General features: G+C 40.3%; 1 protein-coding gene across 5 annotated transcripts in view; it reads right to left on the minus strand.

The window, feature by feature from the left end:
• The window catches only part of SETX (senataxin), a 90,831-nt gene that overhangs the window by 20,794 nt on the left and 52,291 nt on the right, over nt 1-17,746 (minus strand). For all 5 annotated transcript variants that reach the window (XM_027556646.1, XM_027556647.1, XM_027556644.1 and 2 more), the window contains 8 exons: nt 15,104-15,277; nt 12,831-13,063; nt 11,657-11,824; nt 8,173-8,329; nt 5,557-5,658; nt 5,253-5,368; nt 2,516-2,587; nt 520-669 (listed from right to left, as the gene is read on the minus strand). In XM_027556646.1, the coding sequence (XP_027412447.1) occupies nt 520-669; nt 2,516-2,587; nt 5,253-5,368; nt 5,557-5,658; nt 8,173-8,329; nt 11,657-11,824; nt 12,831-13,063; nt 15,104-15,277 (1,172 nt within the window). The remainder of the gene's footprint in view (nt 1-519; nt 670-2,515; nt 2,588-5,252; nt 5,369-5,556; nt 5,659-8,172; nt 8,330-11,656; nt 11,825-12,830; nt 13,064-15,103; nt 15,278-17,746) is intronic.

The following is a 17,746-nucleotide window of genomic DNA, read 5'->3' on the forward strand; positions in this document are numbered from 1 at the left end:
ATTTCCTTCAACTATTTCATCATCTTTTCTATTCCTTCATTTTGGTGAATAGTGGATCTCGGATCTCCTGAACGGGTTCTTTATTCTTCATTTTCCATCTCTTTTTGTCTTCTGGCTCTAGATTCTAGCAAACAGTGGGTAACCAATAAATACTTGCTCAATGAATGAACTAGGAATTAGGATGAAAAGCTGAAAATATGGTGCTCAGAGCTATCCAATTATATTAAAAATGCTTCAAAAGGTAACCAGAGATATTCTAAGCAGGAGCTAGACAATCCTTGGGATGGATTTTGTTAAGATCAGGAATACCTAAGACTATAATTCCAATACTAGAAAAGCAGTTTTCATCATGGTGGTTTATTAGCAGCATATTTCAACATACAGGAATACACATGTTTAAGAGCAGATCAAAATCAGATGCAAAAAGGCCACTATGTCAACATCTTGGCAGCCACTCTTCACCTAGGACTTCCTCCTCACAGCACTAGGCAAGAGCTATATGGCCAACTGCTCACTGACCTCATCAACGATGACACAGCTGAAGGGGACGCCTCCTTGCCCACGGAAAGCAGCCTCGAGCAGCAAGCCACCACTCGTGCTCAGGGTGCAGCAAATGATGTGTGACTCTAAGATGATGATGCTCTGAGTCTTCTGTGGGCGTCCTTGAACCTAAGAGAATAAAAGTTCATCAATGTTCACTTGTATCTAAAAACTTCTTCACTATGATAGGCCTCTTTGCACTGTAACACACTTGCCACTTATGTGGCAGAAAAATGTTCAGTAAATGTCAGGTGGGAACCTGCAATCTAGGAAACAGCAGCACTCAAGGTACTCAGAAGCCATCAGAGAGGACAGTCTGCAGGGGAGTCTAATCTCGGAACGTGATTTCAGCACGTTAAGAAAAATTTATTCAGGGTTTAATTTGGTCAAAGTAAACTTAAAATTCTTACAGCCTGATGTATGTGGGAAGGTATCAGAATAAGAAAGACTAAATAATTCTACTGAACTGTGAAGCAATTATCTGAGTAAAACCAGGAACAAAACTAAGCCTGAACATACCCTTTTCTGTTAGTTTTAGCATGTAACCTTATTCCTTCTTTTATAAGAACCAGTACCAACAAAAACACCTGTGACACTCATGAGCACTTTACTCCCACAGAACTAACGACCACCTTGGTCCACGTCTATATAATGGAATAAACTGAGATGGAGACTGAGTCTCATCAGAGATTCAGTTAGTCTATTTCTGCTCCTGAAAAGCTGGAGCTGAGCATATGACAGACTCAAACCTGCACTCTTGGAGGCAGGTCTGTGAGGTGGTGGTGGCAGCTGTGGCCCTCCCTCCAGTGCTCATATGCTAACTGCCATATCCCTCTCCATACAGCCAGCATCATGGTCAAACTGCAAGTGCAATTAATTTAACAACCCACAGAACAATGTGATCAGTGGCAAAAAACCGTAACACCAGTAAACAAAGACTTCATCCTGAAATATGGAAAGATTAATTTTGGGCTGAGTTTAAACTTTAATAGCTTTCCACGTAATTTTTATTGGAGAAGGAAATGGCAACCCACTCTAGTGTTCTTGCCTGGAGAATCCCAGGGACGGGGGAGCCTGGTGGGCTGCCATCTATGGGGTCGCACAGTGTCGGACACGACTGAAGCGACTTAGCAGCAGCAGCAGCAGCACATAATTTTTAATTGAAATAAACTGCTAGTGGAAATATGCATTAAATTGAACTATATTCATTTAGCCACACAGAAGTCAAAAATATATTCAAGAGAAAAATCTCAGCTCAAAAATACAAATGCCATTACCAGTTCATAGTACCCTCTCTCCCTTACCCCCAGTTCATTTCATTAGGGCTCTATGCTGGCCATTCTAGCTTCGACTCACCTAAACTTGAGTTGATATTTTTATATCCAAAGAATACTGGGGGAAAAGTTATACATGCTATAAAAGAATTTTTGTGATCAAAAACAAGTAAAAAGAGCTTATGCTTTCAGCTAAAAATTGAGGGAAAAAAGGCACTTTTCTTGTGCCACATCCCAGTCACTGTTGGTCTACCTGAATTCAGACATGTAATTTTCTTTCTTCTTTATTTTTAATACAGGAAAACCCTACAAATTTAGTTTCATTAATTATTCATATGACAATTACCATAAATTTCTGGGTGGGAGAGTAGAACACTGACTTTCAGAAAAAACTATAAATGTACAAGCAGTTACACCATTTTCTCTATTTTTGTATATGCTTGATATTAATTTTTCATTATAAAAAAATTTTATTGATTTATATACATTTTGACCACACATGCAGCTTGAGGGATCTGAGTTCCCTGAAAAAGGGACTGGATTCACATCTTCTGCATGGACGTGCAGAGTCCTAATCACTGGACAACCGGGAATTCTCAGATTTTAAATGTAACTGAGAAAAGACCATAGGCTGTCTGAATGAACTATTTCATAATTTCAAAAAAGAAATGCCAGGAAAATGCTACAGATGAACTACTTACCTCTTTAATTTTAGAAGCAAGCTCCTGCCTTTCTTTTGAAACTCTGGCAATTTTTCCATCTAATTCTTGCCTCTGGAAAAAATTAGACTGCTATCATTAAACTAAGCATTTTAAAACGCTTTCCAATGAACTGCCTCACATTTCAAAAAGAAGAGCCAGTACTTTACCAATGAAAAACTGATTCGCCCAGTGTGTTTCCCCTACCAGTCTCTCTATACTACTGTGTATCAGAGTTCAGCTAAGCTACTCCAGGGCACTGCTGCCCTGACATCCATTGTGTTTGGCAAGGTGCCTGCTGTGACTTCAAACTGACACTCGCCCCTCACTCTTGCAAATGTCTTATATAGCACCCAGAGAGTCACCAGCAAACGTTCGCTCTTGTCAATGCTGTTTCCTTCCAGCACCTGTATGCCTTATACGTGACCTTGAAATAAAACCCTCCAAGAAACTTACCAAAAGCCTGCTCTTTCCATTCAAACTGCCCAATTCAGCCCTAGTCTGGATATGTCAAAACACTCCACCCATGGACCCTGATAGAGATATGTGGCCCAGGGCCTGCTTCTGTCTGCACTCTGCATGGACCTCCTGCGTGGCCCCTCAAGGTATGCTATGTACCTCCTCCAGGACCTGTGAGTAATAAATCTATTGCAACTTCTCCTGTGGTCTGTTTTTAAACCTCAGCTCATTACCCAGCAACCCAACAACTAACACTCCACATTCCATTCAGTAGGTGTTAATTAGCCAGACATCCTGGAATGTGAAGTCAAGTGGGCCTTAGAAAGCATCACTACGAACAAAGCTAGTGGAGGTGATGGAATTCCAGTGGAGCTATTTCAAATCCTGAAAGATGATGCTGTGAAAGTGCTGCACTCAATATGCCAGCAAATTTGGAAAACTCAGCAGTGGCCACAAGACTGGAAAAGGTCAGTGTTCACTCCAATCCCAAAGAAAGGCAATGCCAAAGAATGCTCGAACTACCGCATAACTGCACTCATCTCACACGCTAGTAAAGTAATGCTCAAAATTCTCCAAGCCAGGCTTCAGCAATACATGAACCGTGAACTTCCAGATGTTCAAGCTGGTTTTAGAAAAGGCAGAGGAACCAGAGATCAAATTGCCAACATCTGCTGGATCATGGAAAAAGGAAGAGTTCCAGAAAAACCTCTATTTCTGCTTTATATGCCAAAGCCTTTGACTGCGTGAATCAGATTAAACTGTGGAAAATTCTTCAAGAGATGGGAATACCAGACCACCTGACCTGCCTCTTGAGAAACCTATATGCAGGTCAGGAAGCAACAGTTACAACTGGACATGGAACAACAGACTGGTTCCAAATAGGAAAAGGAGTACGTCAAGGCTGTATATTGTCACCCTGCTTATTTAACTTCTATGCAGAGTACATCATGAGAAACGCTGGGCTGGAAGAAGCACAAGCTGGAATCAAGATTGCCAGGAGAAATATCAATAACCTCAGATATGCAGATGATACCACCCTTATGGCAGAAAGTGAAGAGGAACTAAAAAGCCTCTTGATGAAAGTGAAAGTGGAGAGTGAAACAGTTGGCTTAAAGCTCAACATTCAGAAAACGAAGATCACGGCATCTGGTCCCATCACTTCATGGGAAATAGATGGGGAAACAGTGGAAACAGTGTCAGACTTTATTTTGGGGGGCTCCAAAATCACTGCAGATGGTGATTGCAGCCATGAAATTAAGACGCTTACTCCTTGGAAGAAAAGTTATGACCAACCTAGATAGCACACTGAAAAGCAGAGACATTACTTTGCCAACAAAGGTCTGTCTAGTCAAGGGTATGGTTTTTCCAGTGGTCATGTGTGGATGTGAGAGTTGGACTGTGAAGAAAGCTGGGCACCGAAGAATTGATGCTTTTGAATTGTGGTGTTGGAGAAGACTCTTGAGAGTCCCTTGGACTGCAAGGAGATCCAACCAGTCCATTCTGAAGGAGATCAGCCCTGGGTGTTCTTTGGAAGGACTGATGCTAAAGCTGAAACTCCAGTACTTTGGCCACCTCATGCGAAGAGTTGACTCACTGGAAAAGACTCCAATGCTGGGAGGGATTGGGGGCAGGAGGAGAAGGGGACGACAGAGGATGAGATGGCTGGATGGCATCACCGACTCGATGGACGTGAGTTTGGGTGAACTCCAGGAGTTGGTGATGGACAGGGAGGCCTGGCGAGCTGCGATTCATGGGGTCGCAGAGTCAGACACGACTGAGCAACTGAACTGAATTAGATAAATTCTCTTTTTTTGACCACACAGTGAAGTATGTGGGATCTTAGTTCCTCAGCCAGGGATTGAACCTGTACGCTCTGCAGTGGAAAGCTCAGATTCTTAACCACTGGACCACCAGGGAAGTCTGATAAATTCTTAATACTGTATTTAAGATGCAGATCTGTCCAAGGTATTGTAGGTTGGCTCTTCCTGTCTGCCTAGCAGGCCAACCCTTGGCACATCATTTACCTGTTACCAACTGCTGCTGTCTTCAGGCTACAACAGCAGAGTTGAGTGGCTAAGAGACTCTACATAGGCCTGTAAAGTCTAAAATATTTACTATCTGGTCCTTTAAAAAAACGTTTAACTCCTAATGTAAAGATACCATTTTTGTATACATCTTTTACACAAATTATATACTATTTCACAACAAAAGAACAGCATCAAATACTCAACTAGTTTATCTATGAGCTGTTATAAACACTGATCAAGAAATGTTTAGATACCTGCGATTCCCTTCCACCTCGGCATAAAGCACGCTGGCGGGAAAGTTCATCAAGTTGACGATCAAGAAATTCCTTTCTTTTGTGCATCTCCTGAACATGAGACGGTAAGTCTTTTTCTTTAAAGAAAATAAAAAGACAAAGAATTGCTCATTCTAACAAATATATACATATTCACACACAATGAGAAGGAAAACTAGCTTTCAAAATCAGACTATTTCTAGGGTCTCCAAATTACCTTTAATGCCCAAGCCAACTATACAACAAGAAAAAAATAAATTAGTATATACCTTTATTGCATACTTACTCATTCTGTGGTTAACTTGACTGTCCAAACTGAATTTCAGGACCTCATTATTAATAGACTTTTCTGGACCTAGACGTACTAAATTTATATCTCCACAGTTTCCTGTTGATAAAAGTCACACAGAGATTAGTAAGAACACTGCCAATCTCTGTACATAATAACTGTTTTTTAGCAAAATATTAACAATCAGAGAAGGGAGCTAACATGAACTATTAATCAACCAGACATCTGGAACTGTGCTAAAGGCTCCACATATATCCTTTTAGATAAAGCTTTATAAAAACCCCTAAAAGACAAGGACTTATTTCCGCCTAATAAAAGCTACTGCTACTGCTGCTAAGTCGCTTCAGTCGTCCGACTCTGTGTGACCCCATAGACAGCAGCCCACCAGGCTCCCCCGTCTCTGGGATTCTCCAGGGAAGAACACTGGAGTGCGTTGCCATTTCCTTCTCCAATGCATGAAAGTGAAAAAATAAAGTGAAGTCGCTCAGTCGTGTCCGACTCCTAGCGACCCCAAGGACTGCAGCCCTCCAGGCCCCTCCGTCCATGGGATTTTCCAGGCAAGAGTACTGGAGTGGGGTGCCATTGCCTGGGGTTTCACAAATAGTATATAGCAGAGATGAGATTCTATTACACTACTGTTCCTCAAACTATGTTCTATTCAACAATCCATGGTAAAATTCGTTTGGAAAATGGCTGAGTTAAAAATAAACAGATTTCTTAACCTCAGGATATTTCAAAAATGAAGATGTTTATCTTTTAATACATGTCTGAATTCCCCAAATGAAATCTTTTGGGACCACCAACCAAATCCTTTTCTGTAGAATACTCAGAACCAAGGTTCTGAAACTCTGCTCCACATCACAATGCCACCTCAGGATCTAAGGGACAGAAGGTGCTGGAAATTCTGGTAATTTCAAAAACTGTCAGCATCATTTGAACTGGTTTACTAACCACATTTTTAATTCTAGGTTAGTACACTCAGGTATTATTTAGTCTAAAAATCTCCCACTGCTTCACTGAACTAAATAACATCAACCAAGCAGTATTTATTAGCACCTCTCCCAACCTAACATGTCATGTGACTTGCTTGCTGTCTCCTTTCCCTGAATCCCAAGCCCCAGAGAATCAGGTTTTGTTTTGGTCACTGCCTAGAACAGCAGCTGGCACACAGTAAATACAGTAAACGTGCTGAATGAATAAATTAACAATTTATTATACAGTTGTCTACATGTATCTGTATTCCTAGTTCAGCTCCTTCTAAATTTGAAGCCATCTTCTCTGGCCAACATTTACTTGAAAGTTTCAAAACTGCTAAGTTGATTATCTGCCAGAAAGGTGATGAGATTTATACCCACTCTAAGCACCTCAAAATACTTCAGAAATTAAAACAGAATCCTTTAAATTGCAGGGTGAGCTCAGAAGGATGTAAAAGAAATTCCTAGGGGCGAAAAACAGAGAAAGGTGAAAACCAGATATGAAAGCTCCTGAGCTGCTGTGGCTTCCCTGGAGGGAGAAGGATGAGAGCCCATCACTGTCCAGGTGCTGAGGTGTTGGGTTTTTTAATTCACATACAACAAAACACAAGGATTTAAAAATTAGCAAAAGTCACTCAAATGCAGAAAACTTGAATAAATCAACAATTAAAGACATTCAGCAGACAAAAACTTATCCATCTGTCAAAAAACAGACCAAAAAGTAAAAAGAGAACAACAAACACCAAAACAATACTAAAAACAGATTAACTTTCAAGGAACAGATAATCACTTACACAAAACATTGCAAATAAATGTCTGTATAAAATTCAGCACCCATTCATAAAAAAAAGCTAATGAAAAACGGACTTCTTTAACCCAATAAAGGATATAAACCAAATCCCACAAACATATATATCACATGCATTGGAAAAAAAAAAAAAGTACTGAAAAATAAAGAAAAAAGCTCTCTTTACCGACAGAGATGTCATTTTCTAACCAAAAAAGTTAAAACCTAGACCCGGCATTTGTCCCACCTTCATCCAGCCTTGTCGTGTTGTCAATGGACACCTGAAAAAGTGCTTATTACCCCTCCTCAGGAAAAGGAAAGTGAAAACAGCACCCTGCCCACTGTCTGGGCACTGTTCTCAGTGTGGGATCTGACACAACCACTTTCTAGAAGGATCTGGCACTATCTAGAAGATGCACAAATCCTTCAACCCAGCATTTTCACTTCTAGGTGTATCACGCTGCTGCTGCTGCTGCTGCTGCTGCTGACGCTAGACCAGCGCTTTTATGAGGTACACTTTACATTGTACTGAAAGCAGTACACTCACACTTCACCAGTAAAACAGGTTTCACAGAATACTACTTACCCCGCTCATTAACTATGCTCTAATCTTTTCTGTTTCCCTCTATTCTGTTCTATCTTATGTAAGTATGCTGGTTCTGATCTCCCTAAACTGATTTCACAATCCAGTGACTGGTCACAAGCCACACTGTGAGAGAAGCACTGTCCTGGAAGGCCACATGAACGAAATTCGGGAGATGTCAATAAGCCAGAACTGGCTCACTTTTTGTCATTCAAAGCTCCCCACACTAAACACTGAAAACAAATTAAAAGCCTACATAAATATCATACCCATAGGATTCTTCTTGTCTTTACACTTTTCTTTGAATTCAAGGATAATTTTTTTCATAAGTTCATCAACAGCTGCATTGGAAGGAGCACATACGAGGACACGGTTTTGCTTGATTTTGGCGTTGGAGTTTTCATCTGAATACCCCCTCCTCTGGTTCTGCAATTTGCATCAAACAAAAAGTCCTGATGAGTTCTATTACACAATGTTATAGTTCTTTCCTACTTTCACATATATTCAAAAGTTCCTATAATAAAAATAAAAAGCACCTGCATCTTCATTTCAGTTCAGTCGCTCATTCATGTACAACTCTGCGCCCCATGTATCACAGCACATCAGGCCTCCCTGTCCGTCACCAACTCCCAGAGTTCACTCAGACTCATGTCCATCAAGTCGGTGATGCCATCCAGCCATCTAATCCTCTGTTATCCCCTTCTCCTCCTGCCCCCAATCCCTCCCAGCATCAGTGTTTTCCAATGAGTCAGCTCTTCGCATGAGGTGGCCAAAGTACTGGAGTTTCAGCTTTAGCATCATTCCTTCCAAAGAATTCCCAGGGCTGATCTGCTTCAGAATGGACTGGTTGGATCTCCTTGCAGTCCAAGGGACTCTCAAGAGTCTTCTCCAACACCACAGTTCAAAAGCATCAATTCTTCAGTGCTCAGCCTTCTTCACAGTCCAACTCTCACATCCATACATGACCACTAGAAAAACCATACCCTTGATTAGACGGACCTTTGTTGGCAAAGTAATGTCTCTGCTTTTCAATATGCTATCCAGGTTGGTCGTAACTTTCCTTCCAAGGAGTAAGCGTCTTAATTTCATGGCTGCAATCACCATGTGCAGTGATTTTGGGGCCCCAAAATATAAAGTCTGACACTGTTTCCACTGTTTCCCCTTCTATTTCCCATGAAGTGATGGGACCAGATGCCGTGATCTTCGTTTTCTGAATGTTGAGCTTTAAGCCAACTTTTTCACTCTCCACTTTCACTTTCATCAAGAGGCTTTTTAGTTCCTCTTCCCTTTCTGCCATAAGGATGGTGTCATCTGCATATCTGAGGTGATTGATAATTTCTCCCGGCAATCTTGATTCCAGCTTGTGCTTCTTCCAGCCCAGCGTTTCTCATGATGTACTCTGCATAGAAGTTAAATAAGCAGGGTGACGATATACAGCCTTGACGTACTCCTTTTCCTATTTGGAACCAGTCTGTTGCTCCATGTCCAGTTGTAACTGTTGCTTCCTGACCTGCATATAGGTTTCTCAAGAGGCAGGTCAGGTGGTCTGGTATTCCCATCTCTTGAAGAATGTTCCACAGTTTATTGTGATTCAGACAAAGGCTTTGGCATAGTCAATAAAGCAGAAATAGAGGTTTTTCTGGAACTCTCTTGCTTTTTCCATGATCCAGCGGATGTTGGCAATTTGGTCTCTGGTTCCTCTGCCTTTTCTAAAACCAGCTTGAACATCTGGAAGTTCACAGTTCACGTATTGCTGAAGCCTGGCTTGGAGAATTTTGAGTATTACTTTACTAGCGTATGAGATGATGTAATTGTGCGGTAGTTTGAGCATTCTTTAGCATTGCCTTTCTTTAGGATTGGAGTGAACACTGACCTTTTCCAGTCTTGTGGCCACTGCTGTTTTCCAAATTTGCTGGCATATTGAGTGTAGCACTTTCACAGCATCATCTTTCAGGATTTGAAATAGCTCCACTGGAATTCCATCACCTCCACTAGCTTTGTTCGTAGTGATGCTTTCTAAGGCCCACTTGACTTCACATTCCAGGATGTCTGGCTCTAGGTCAGTGATCACACCATAGTGATTATCTGGGTCGTGAAGACCTTTTTTGTACAGTTCTTCTGTGTATTCTTGCCACCTCTTCTTAATATCTTCTGCTTCTGTTAGGTCCATACCATTTCTGTCCTTTATAGAGCCCATCTTTGCATGAAATGTTTCCTTGGTATCTCTAATTTTCTTGAAGAGATCTCTAGTCTTTCCCATTCTGTTGTTTTCCTCTATTTCTTTGCATTGATCTCTGAGGAAGGCTTTCTTATCTCTCCTTGCTATTCTTTGGAACTCTGCATTCAGATGCTTATCTTTCCTTTTCTCCTTTGCTTTTCACTTCTCTTCTTTTCACAGCTATTTGTAAGGCCTCCCCAGACAGCCATTTTGCTTTTTTGCATTTCTTTTCCATGGGGATGGTCTTGAACCCTGTCTCTTGTACAATGTCACAAACCTCCATCCATAGTTCATCAGGCACTGTGCCTATCAGATCTAGTCCCTTAAATCTATTTCTCAATTCCACTGTATATTTATAAGGAATTTGATTTAGGTCATACCTGAATGGTCTAGTGATTTTCCCTACTTTCTTCAATTTAAGTCTGAATTTAGCAATAAGGACTTCATGGTCTGAGCCACAGTCAGCTCCTGGTCTTGTTTTTGCTGACTGTATAGAGCTTCTCCATCTTTGGCTGCAAAGAATAGAATCAACCTGATTTCGTTGTTGACCATCTGGTGATGTCCATGTGTAGAGTCTTCTCTTGTGTCATTGGAAGAGGGTGTTTGCTATGAGCAGTGCATTCTCTTGGCAAAACTCTTTTAGCCTTTGCCCTGCTTCATTCCGTACTCCAAGGCCAAATTTGCCTGTTACTTTAGGTGTTTCTTGACTTCCTACTTTTGCATTCCAGTCACCTATAATGAAAAGGACATCTTTTTTGGGTGTTAGTTCTAAAAGGTCTTGTAGGTCTTCATAGAACCATTCAACTTCAGCTTCTTCAGCGTTACTGGTTGGGGCATAGACTTGGATTACTGTGATATTGAATGGTTTGCCTTGGAAACGAACAGAGATCATTCTGTCATTTTTGAGACTGCATCCAAGTACTGCATTTTGGACTCCTGTTGACCATGAGGGCTACTCCATTTCTTCTAAGGGATTCCTGCCCACAGTAGTAGATATAATGGTCATCTGAGTTAAATTCATCCATTCCAGTCCATTTTAGTTTGCTGATTCCTAGAATGTCAACGTTCACTCTTGCATCTTACACTGATATTAAAAACTTATTGTGAAGCGCTCCATCCCAATACAAAATAAAAAGTTTAAAAAAATTACTCAGTCATAAAATTTTATCGTTAACTTTTCTGAGCCTTACCTTATTATCCACTGATTTTATTCAATACCCAATCCAACCAAAATGCAGCCCAGGGATAGATAAATCCAGGATGGTCTCCTGGTATCAGCTATGGCCACTAACAAAGCCACCATTCTAGCCCTCAGGAGTGATTGCACACAAAACAGTATTTTCTGCCTTTTTATTTCTTATAACCTTCTCCATCTCTGCTAACCCTTTATCCGATACAGTTCCACACAGTATCAAAAGATACACAAAAGTGAAGGGGGAAAAGGCACTTTAGTACTTAATCACACGTTAGTTAAATCTAGTGATGTGAAATGATATATTCAATTAAGAATGCTGCTGCCCTCACAAACACTTTACCTCTGTCAGCAGGCGGTACAGGATGCCAACAATGGTTTTTGATTTTCCTGTTCCAGGTGGTCCATGAATCAGACAGATCTTGGCAACTGATGGGGAGTGTTTCACCATGGCACATGCAGTTTCTATCGCTTTCTTCTGGTCTTCATTGAAATCTTTTAAGTAGGCAACCTATATGAAAGACATTAGTGAGAATGACTTTTTCTTCCTGTGGTTGCCCAGGAAAGCTAGACAGTGGGAAAATCTGTGTAAACTGCTCCTGTCCTCCATCAGACAGAAGCTTTATGATCAGGCAAGACTCCAAAATGACCTTTAATCTAAGAAGCGCATTCACTACTGGAAAGAGTCACTTACAAGTATCTACAGGCTTCAGTCCGTCTATAAATAAAACAATATTTTTATTTGTGATTCTTATAAAGATCATGAACTGTTTTTGTACTCTTCTTTTTATTTATTCTCTGATTCTTCCCATTTTAGTCAATTCTCTCCCTAGACAGTAAAACCATTCCAAGACTTTCTTTCCTAACACAAGTGACAGAGTGGAGAGGATCTTGGTTCAGCTCTGAGTCTACACCTCAGTTTCACTCTCAAGCTGTGTTTCCAAACTCACCTCTCCAGACTTCAGCCTCCACCGATTTTTATATAAATCTCGGATCCCTTAGAAGGTGAGAATTGAATGAGAAAACACATGGAAGCCCGAACACAAGGAAGGGGTTCAAATAACAATTCTTTCCCTTCACCTGTCTCTGTGTTAATTTCCTGGAACTTATACACAATTTTATAATGAGAAATATCCATTCACACAATACAATAACTTTTGTCTTCAAACCGGCAACAGTACGAAAAGCTCCACTGGTCATTCAAATGCAAAATTCATTCCATTAAACCTATTCCTACTTACTCCTGCATTTTAACCACCTAAAAAGTAGGATGTTCACCTAATATTTTAATGTTGTTCTTCAAGCATATTTTCAACTCCTTATTGCACTCTACCTTCTTCCTGAGGTAAGCTAACACAAAGACACACTTTACAACATTAAAGAAAACTAGGCACTAAAAATTTCACTGGGCATACACTGTGACTAATAAGTCTTTGCTGTGGACAAAAGAACATGATGCTTTAACGTTGTGACATGAAATGTTCTGACTTTCCCTGTATCAAATGGTCATCACTCACAATTCTCTCAGATGTTGCAGTTGGTAAATCTTTTGTACAGAAGTCCATGGGGTTTGGATTCAGAATGGCTCTGGCCAGTTGGTTCCGACCACTCAGCAAAGACATGGCTTTCAACTTCCTTTGTGTAGTCACCAGAGAGCTGATTACAAAGCATTTCACGAGTTCATTTAAATTGACTGGTAAATTATCTTGAGTCTGGATGGAAACCGAACACTCAAATTTCCCATTATGCACTGTTACCAAGATAGAGAAAAAGCAATCTCGGTTACCAGTGAATGCAGAGTGTCCAGTTAAAAAGGTTATTCAGAACAAAGTGTTTTATAACATGTTTTCTACACATCATTCAAATAATTTACTCAGTGAAGGTAAATTACTATTTATCTACTGAATGGCTCCTACAAACCAGGCAACATTCCTATCCTCAGGAGGCTTATTTTTTAGGAGGCGGCGGCAGGTAATCAAACAAACATGCCAGGTGATGGTAAGTAGCATGAAGAATGCAGAGGAGGGGGATGAGGAAGTGAAGAGGGATGTAAGGGAGTGTTATGCAGACAAGAGAGTCAGGGAAGACCTTCCTGATAAGATGACATTTGGGCATGGTCTTAATACAATGAAGCCATGTTGATAACTGGAAAATTATGTTATAGGCAGGGAATCAGCAACCGCAAAGGCAGCAGGGTATCTGGATTATTGAGGAACAGAGAGAAGGCTGGTGTGCTGGGAGGAAGCGAGCTCGAAGCCTGAGAAACTACTGGTGGCTACTCTTCACAGGCCTCTGCAGTAATGACTCTGAGTCAGGTCAAGGGCTACAGGACAGCTCTGTGTAGGGAAGGGACCTGCTCTAACGCCCACATTAAAAGAATCACTTATGGTGAATGAAGAATACACTACAATGGGAAAAGCAAAAAGACCACTTAATCCAGGTGAATCCAGGTGAAAGTGAATGGTCCTGTGGGCCAGGATATAGTGGGAGAGGTGGGGCCAGGATGGAGGATATACTGCAAAGGATGGGCCAGTAACAGGACTTCCTGATGAATTGGTTGGAGCCTGTGAGGGAGAGAAAGACTCCAGCATGACTCTGAGGTCTGGGGCTGAGTAACTGGGAGAATGGAGGTACTGCATCCTATGATGGGAAAAGCTGAAGCAACAGCACATCAGGCAGTAAATCAAGTGTTTCTTTTTGGAGTAGATTTTAAATGCCTAATAATCTCCAAATGGAGATGGCAGAGTATTAGATACATGAAGAGCTCAGGGAAGGAGGCCACCTTTGAAACAGAACTCTGGCAAATGTAGCCACCTGTCAGAGTCAAAAGCACAGACAAAGCTATGTATCCCCACAGCTCCTCTTCTACACGCATCCTACATGAAGAGCTGAGCTGTGCTCACACGAGAGTAAACACAGCATATCAGTTACGACACGGCACACTGCTCAACTCCAACAGCTTTGTTGCTGTTTATAAGATGTAACGCAAAAAGGTGAAGGAATAACGAAATCATATTCTCTTCACATAAGAGAGACTAAAAAAAGCAGCAATGTCAAAAGGGCAGCTTGGCTTATATAAAGAATGTGGACTTCTCAGTCAAATAAAATTCGGTTTCAATTCTGAACCTACCATTTAATACTAAGGGTGACCTTGGGTAAGTTATTCCACATCCCGACCTCTGATATCCCAATAAGCAGGGAACAACTAATTCTGCTTTGCAGGGCTCTGGGAAAAGATAGTAAATGTGCACAGGAAGGACAGGGCACACTGTGTGGCACATAGTTGGTACTCCTTAAATTCAAGCTAACATTATTTCTGTTATGCTCCCTTAGGGAGAGAAGCCCCTACAACACAGTGGAGGAAAGTGACAGAAACAGTAAAGCGCTCAAGGTGCCTTACAGTTAGTTACATCTTTGGTCTGCTCATTAATAATTAGCCAGAAAACCAAAGCTGGAATGTGATTTAACAAACAGATGGCTTGCAAATTATGTTTTATAACAAACACTGACAGATGAAGAAATTTACTAGAAGGAAAAGAAGACATTACAAAAGAACACTTTTAAATCTGAAGTCTAAAGCAAGAAATACTGGGCCTTTTCCAGCTGAGTCTAGAAAATCTAAGAGAGGTCTTGGAAAGGTAAATAAATCATCAGCCTCACAAACACAAGTCTGATAAATGTACATCAGCTAAATGTACAGCAAATACATGGCTGGTAAAGCCTAATTTAGAAGGAAATGAGAAGACAAGTTTCTGACAGACTTCTCTACAGAGTCTCACTAGGTACTCACTGACTGAAGTACGACGGAATTTATGAACATAGCCACAATAATATTCACAGGCATCCTCCAGGTGACTCCACTCTAAATCTTTCTTCTCCTCATTGAGTCTTTCAGGAACCAAAAACACCAAATCATTTTCCCTTGGATGAAGCTGTTTAGCTAGCTCACATTCCTCAAGATAAACTGTAAAACAGTAAGAAGTCAGCATTTATTCTAACAGAATAAATATACATAAGATTAACTAAAGGATATTAAACCCTTGTACTAAGAGTTCAAGCAAGTAGCATACACACTTCAAAAATGATGGTCTAAGCCAGTGGGCATTTTCAAATATTGATCACAGAGTATTACAAAGTTTTTCTTAAAAATTTACTGCTACAACACCAAAATAGATGAAGTCATAATATTCAAAAGGAGCTAATAAATTTCCTTTCCTTGAAACTTACCTTAGTTTTTAATCAAAAAATTCCCACTTTTGTGCTCTACTTTCAAAATCCCCAGAGAAAACCTGGAAACAAATATCCAAGTACATAGAAGCATTCTGAGCCTACTGGTGGCATTTCAAACAAGGGGAAAGGACAGCAGTAAAATAAATGGGGCTGGGAAAACAGCACGCTCTAATTAAAAAGTTTAGTACCAACTTTGCCAATTTTCAACAAACTTCAACATTTTTCTTCCTCTAAAACTTACACAGGAATGCAAAGGGACAAGAATAGCCAATGTACTCATAAGGCAAAACAAGCTAAGAGGACTTGTTTACTAAGACTTATTCTAAAGCTTAACTAATCAAGCAATGTGACATGGGCACTGAGGTAGGCAAATGATCCAATAGAGAAAGGCGTCCAGAAAATATCAGTGCATTAAATAGCCACTAGATTTATGGCAAACATGGCACTACAGACCATGAAGAAAGGATAGTCTTTTCAATTAACAGTAGTGGGATAATTACATCTCCATTAGGGGAAAAAAATGAAACATGGCCCCTACATCTTACTCATGCACAAAATCGATTCCAGGTTGACAAAACAGTGAAGCCTCTAGAAAAGGGATTGGTAAACTTTCTGTAAAGAGCCAGATTTTTCTTTGCAGGCCACATATGGAATCTGCTACATATTCATCATCACCATCTTTTTTTCAAAACCTTTTAAAAATATACAAAAACTTTACTCTAGGGCAATATAAAAACAAGATATGGGGTAGATGTGCAAGCTGTTATTTGCTGGCACCAGTTCTAGATGTTAAGATAATATATATATGACGTGCAGAAGGGAAAGGTTTCTTCAATGAGTCATAGAGCATTCCATAAAAAAATACACAAATGCATTTGTTATGCTAAAAATAAATTCTAAACAAGAATTTTAAAGACATCTCTATGAGAGTCATAATGCAAGCCAAAGTGGGAGAACGGTTTATATCCAAATTATACAAAGAACTCATTACAAATCAGTAAGAGAAAGACAACAGAAAATGAACAAGTCTTTTGGCTTCCCCAAAGAGGTTACTTAAGCATCTACTAAATATATAAAAAGGGGCTCAAGTTCATTGATAGCAAAATAAAACCACAAATGGCCATTAGTACGCACACAGTAACAGGTTAAATTAATAGCACAATCGATACAAATGTGTTGGTATAAACATGGAACAATGTGACTTCCATACACTGATGGGGGTGCATAATTTCTGTATAAACTGGCTTGGCATTATCTACTTCAGTTGAACTCATACAACTCATTTCAGGAGACAAGACTACAAAAATGCCCTCACATGACACTAGAGACACATGAATGACCACAGTGGCATTATTCATAAAATGCTATGCGTAGAAGAGTTATTAACATAGCAGGCCTGAGGCTTCTTCTGTCCTCAGAAAGCTTACAAGTTGCCCCCCTCACATTGGCATCTAAGAACTTGGATTTCCAGACAGTTCTCATTCACTGATGACAATGGTGCACTGCATCTAACCTGTTTGCCAAATTCTTTCTCTATGGTTTATGTCAAACACCCATTTTGCTTCTGGAAAGTTATGAATCTGGAATGGGCAGAGGGTGTTGCAGGCACTGAGTCCCTCAGTTTCCCTGGTAGGTAACATGTCACATGTTTTGTCACACCTGACTAGTGGGACAATTAAGTGCCTGTTGTGTGACTCCACTGGGAAAGGACTCTTGAAGGTTGCTCCTGGTCTGCTTTAGACTTCTCCCATGTGCTTAGTCCCATTTGCTAATTTTATTTTGTATCCTTTCACAATAAGAAGTCACAGCCATGAGCATGAATATAATTCCTGTGAGTTGTCCTAGTGAATCTCTGAACCTGGGGTTGGGCTTGTGGACTCCTGATACAAAAGAAGACCTTCAGACCAAAACTGATGGAAAAAATGCCCATTAATGGAAATTCCCTGGTGGTCCAGTGGTTAGGACAAGCCACATGGCTTGACCAAAAAATAAAATAACAATCTCCATCAACGGTAAAACTGTGATGTAGTTATACACTGAAATAATACTACAGCAATTAAAACAAGTACTGAAAATATACACAAAATTGATGAATTACACACATGTTAAATGAAAGAAGTCAGAAACAAGAGGAAAGACTATGTGATTCTATCATAAAGATAAATGGCAGATAAATCAGTTACTTAAATATTAAAAAGAAATA

This window comes from Bos indicus x Bos taurus, chromosome 11 (genome assembly GCF_003369695.1).
Source record: "Bos indicus x Bos taurus breed Angus x Brahman F1 hybrid chromosome 11, Bos_hybrid_MaternalHap_v2.0, whole genome shotgun sequence".
Lineage (NCBI taxonomy): Eukaryota > Metazoa > Chordata > Mammalia > Artiodactyla > Bovidae > Bos > Bos indicus x Bos taurus.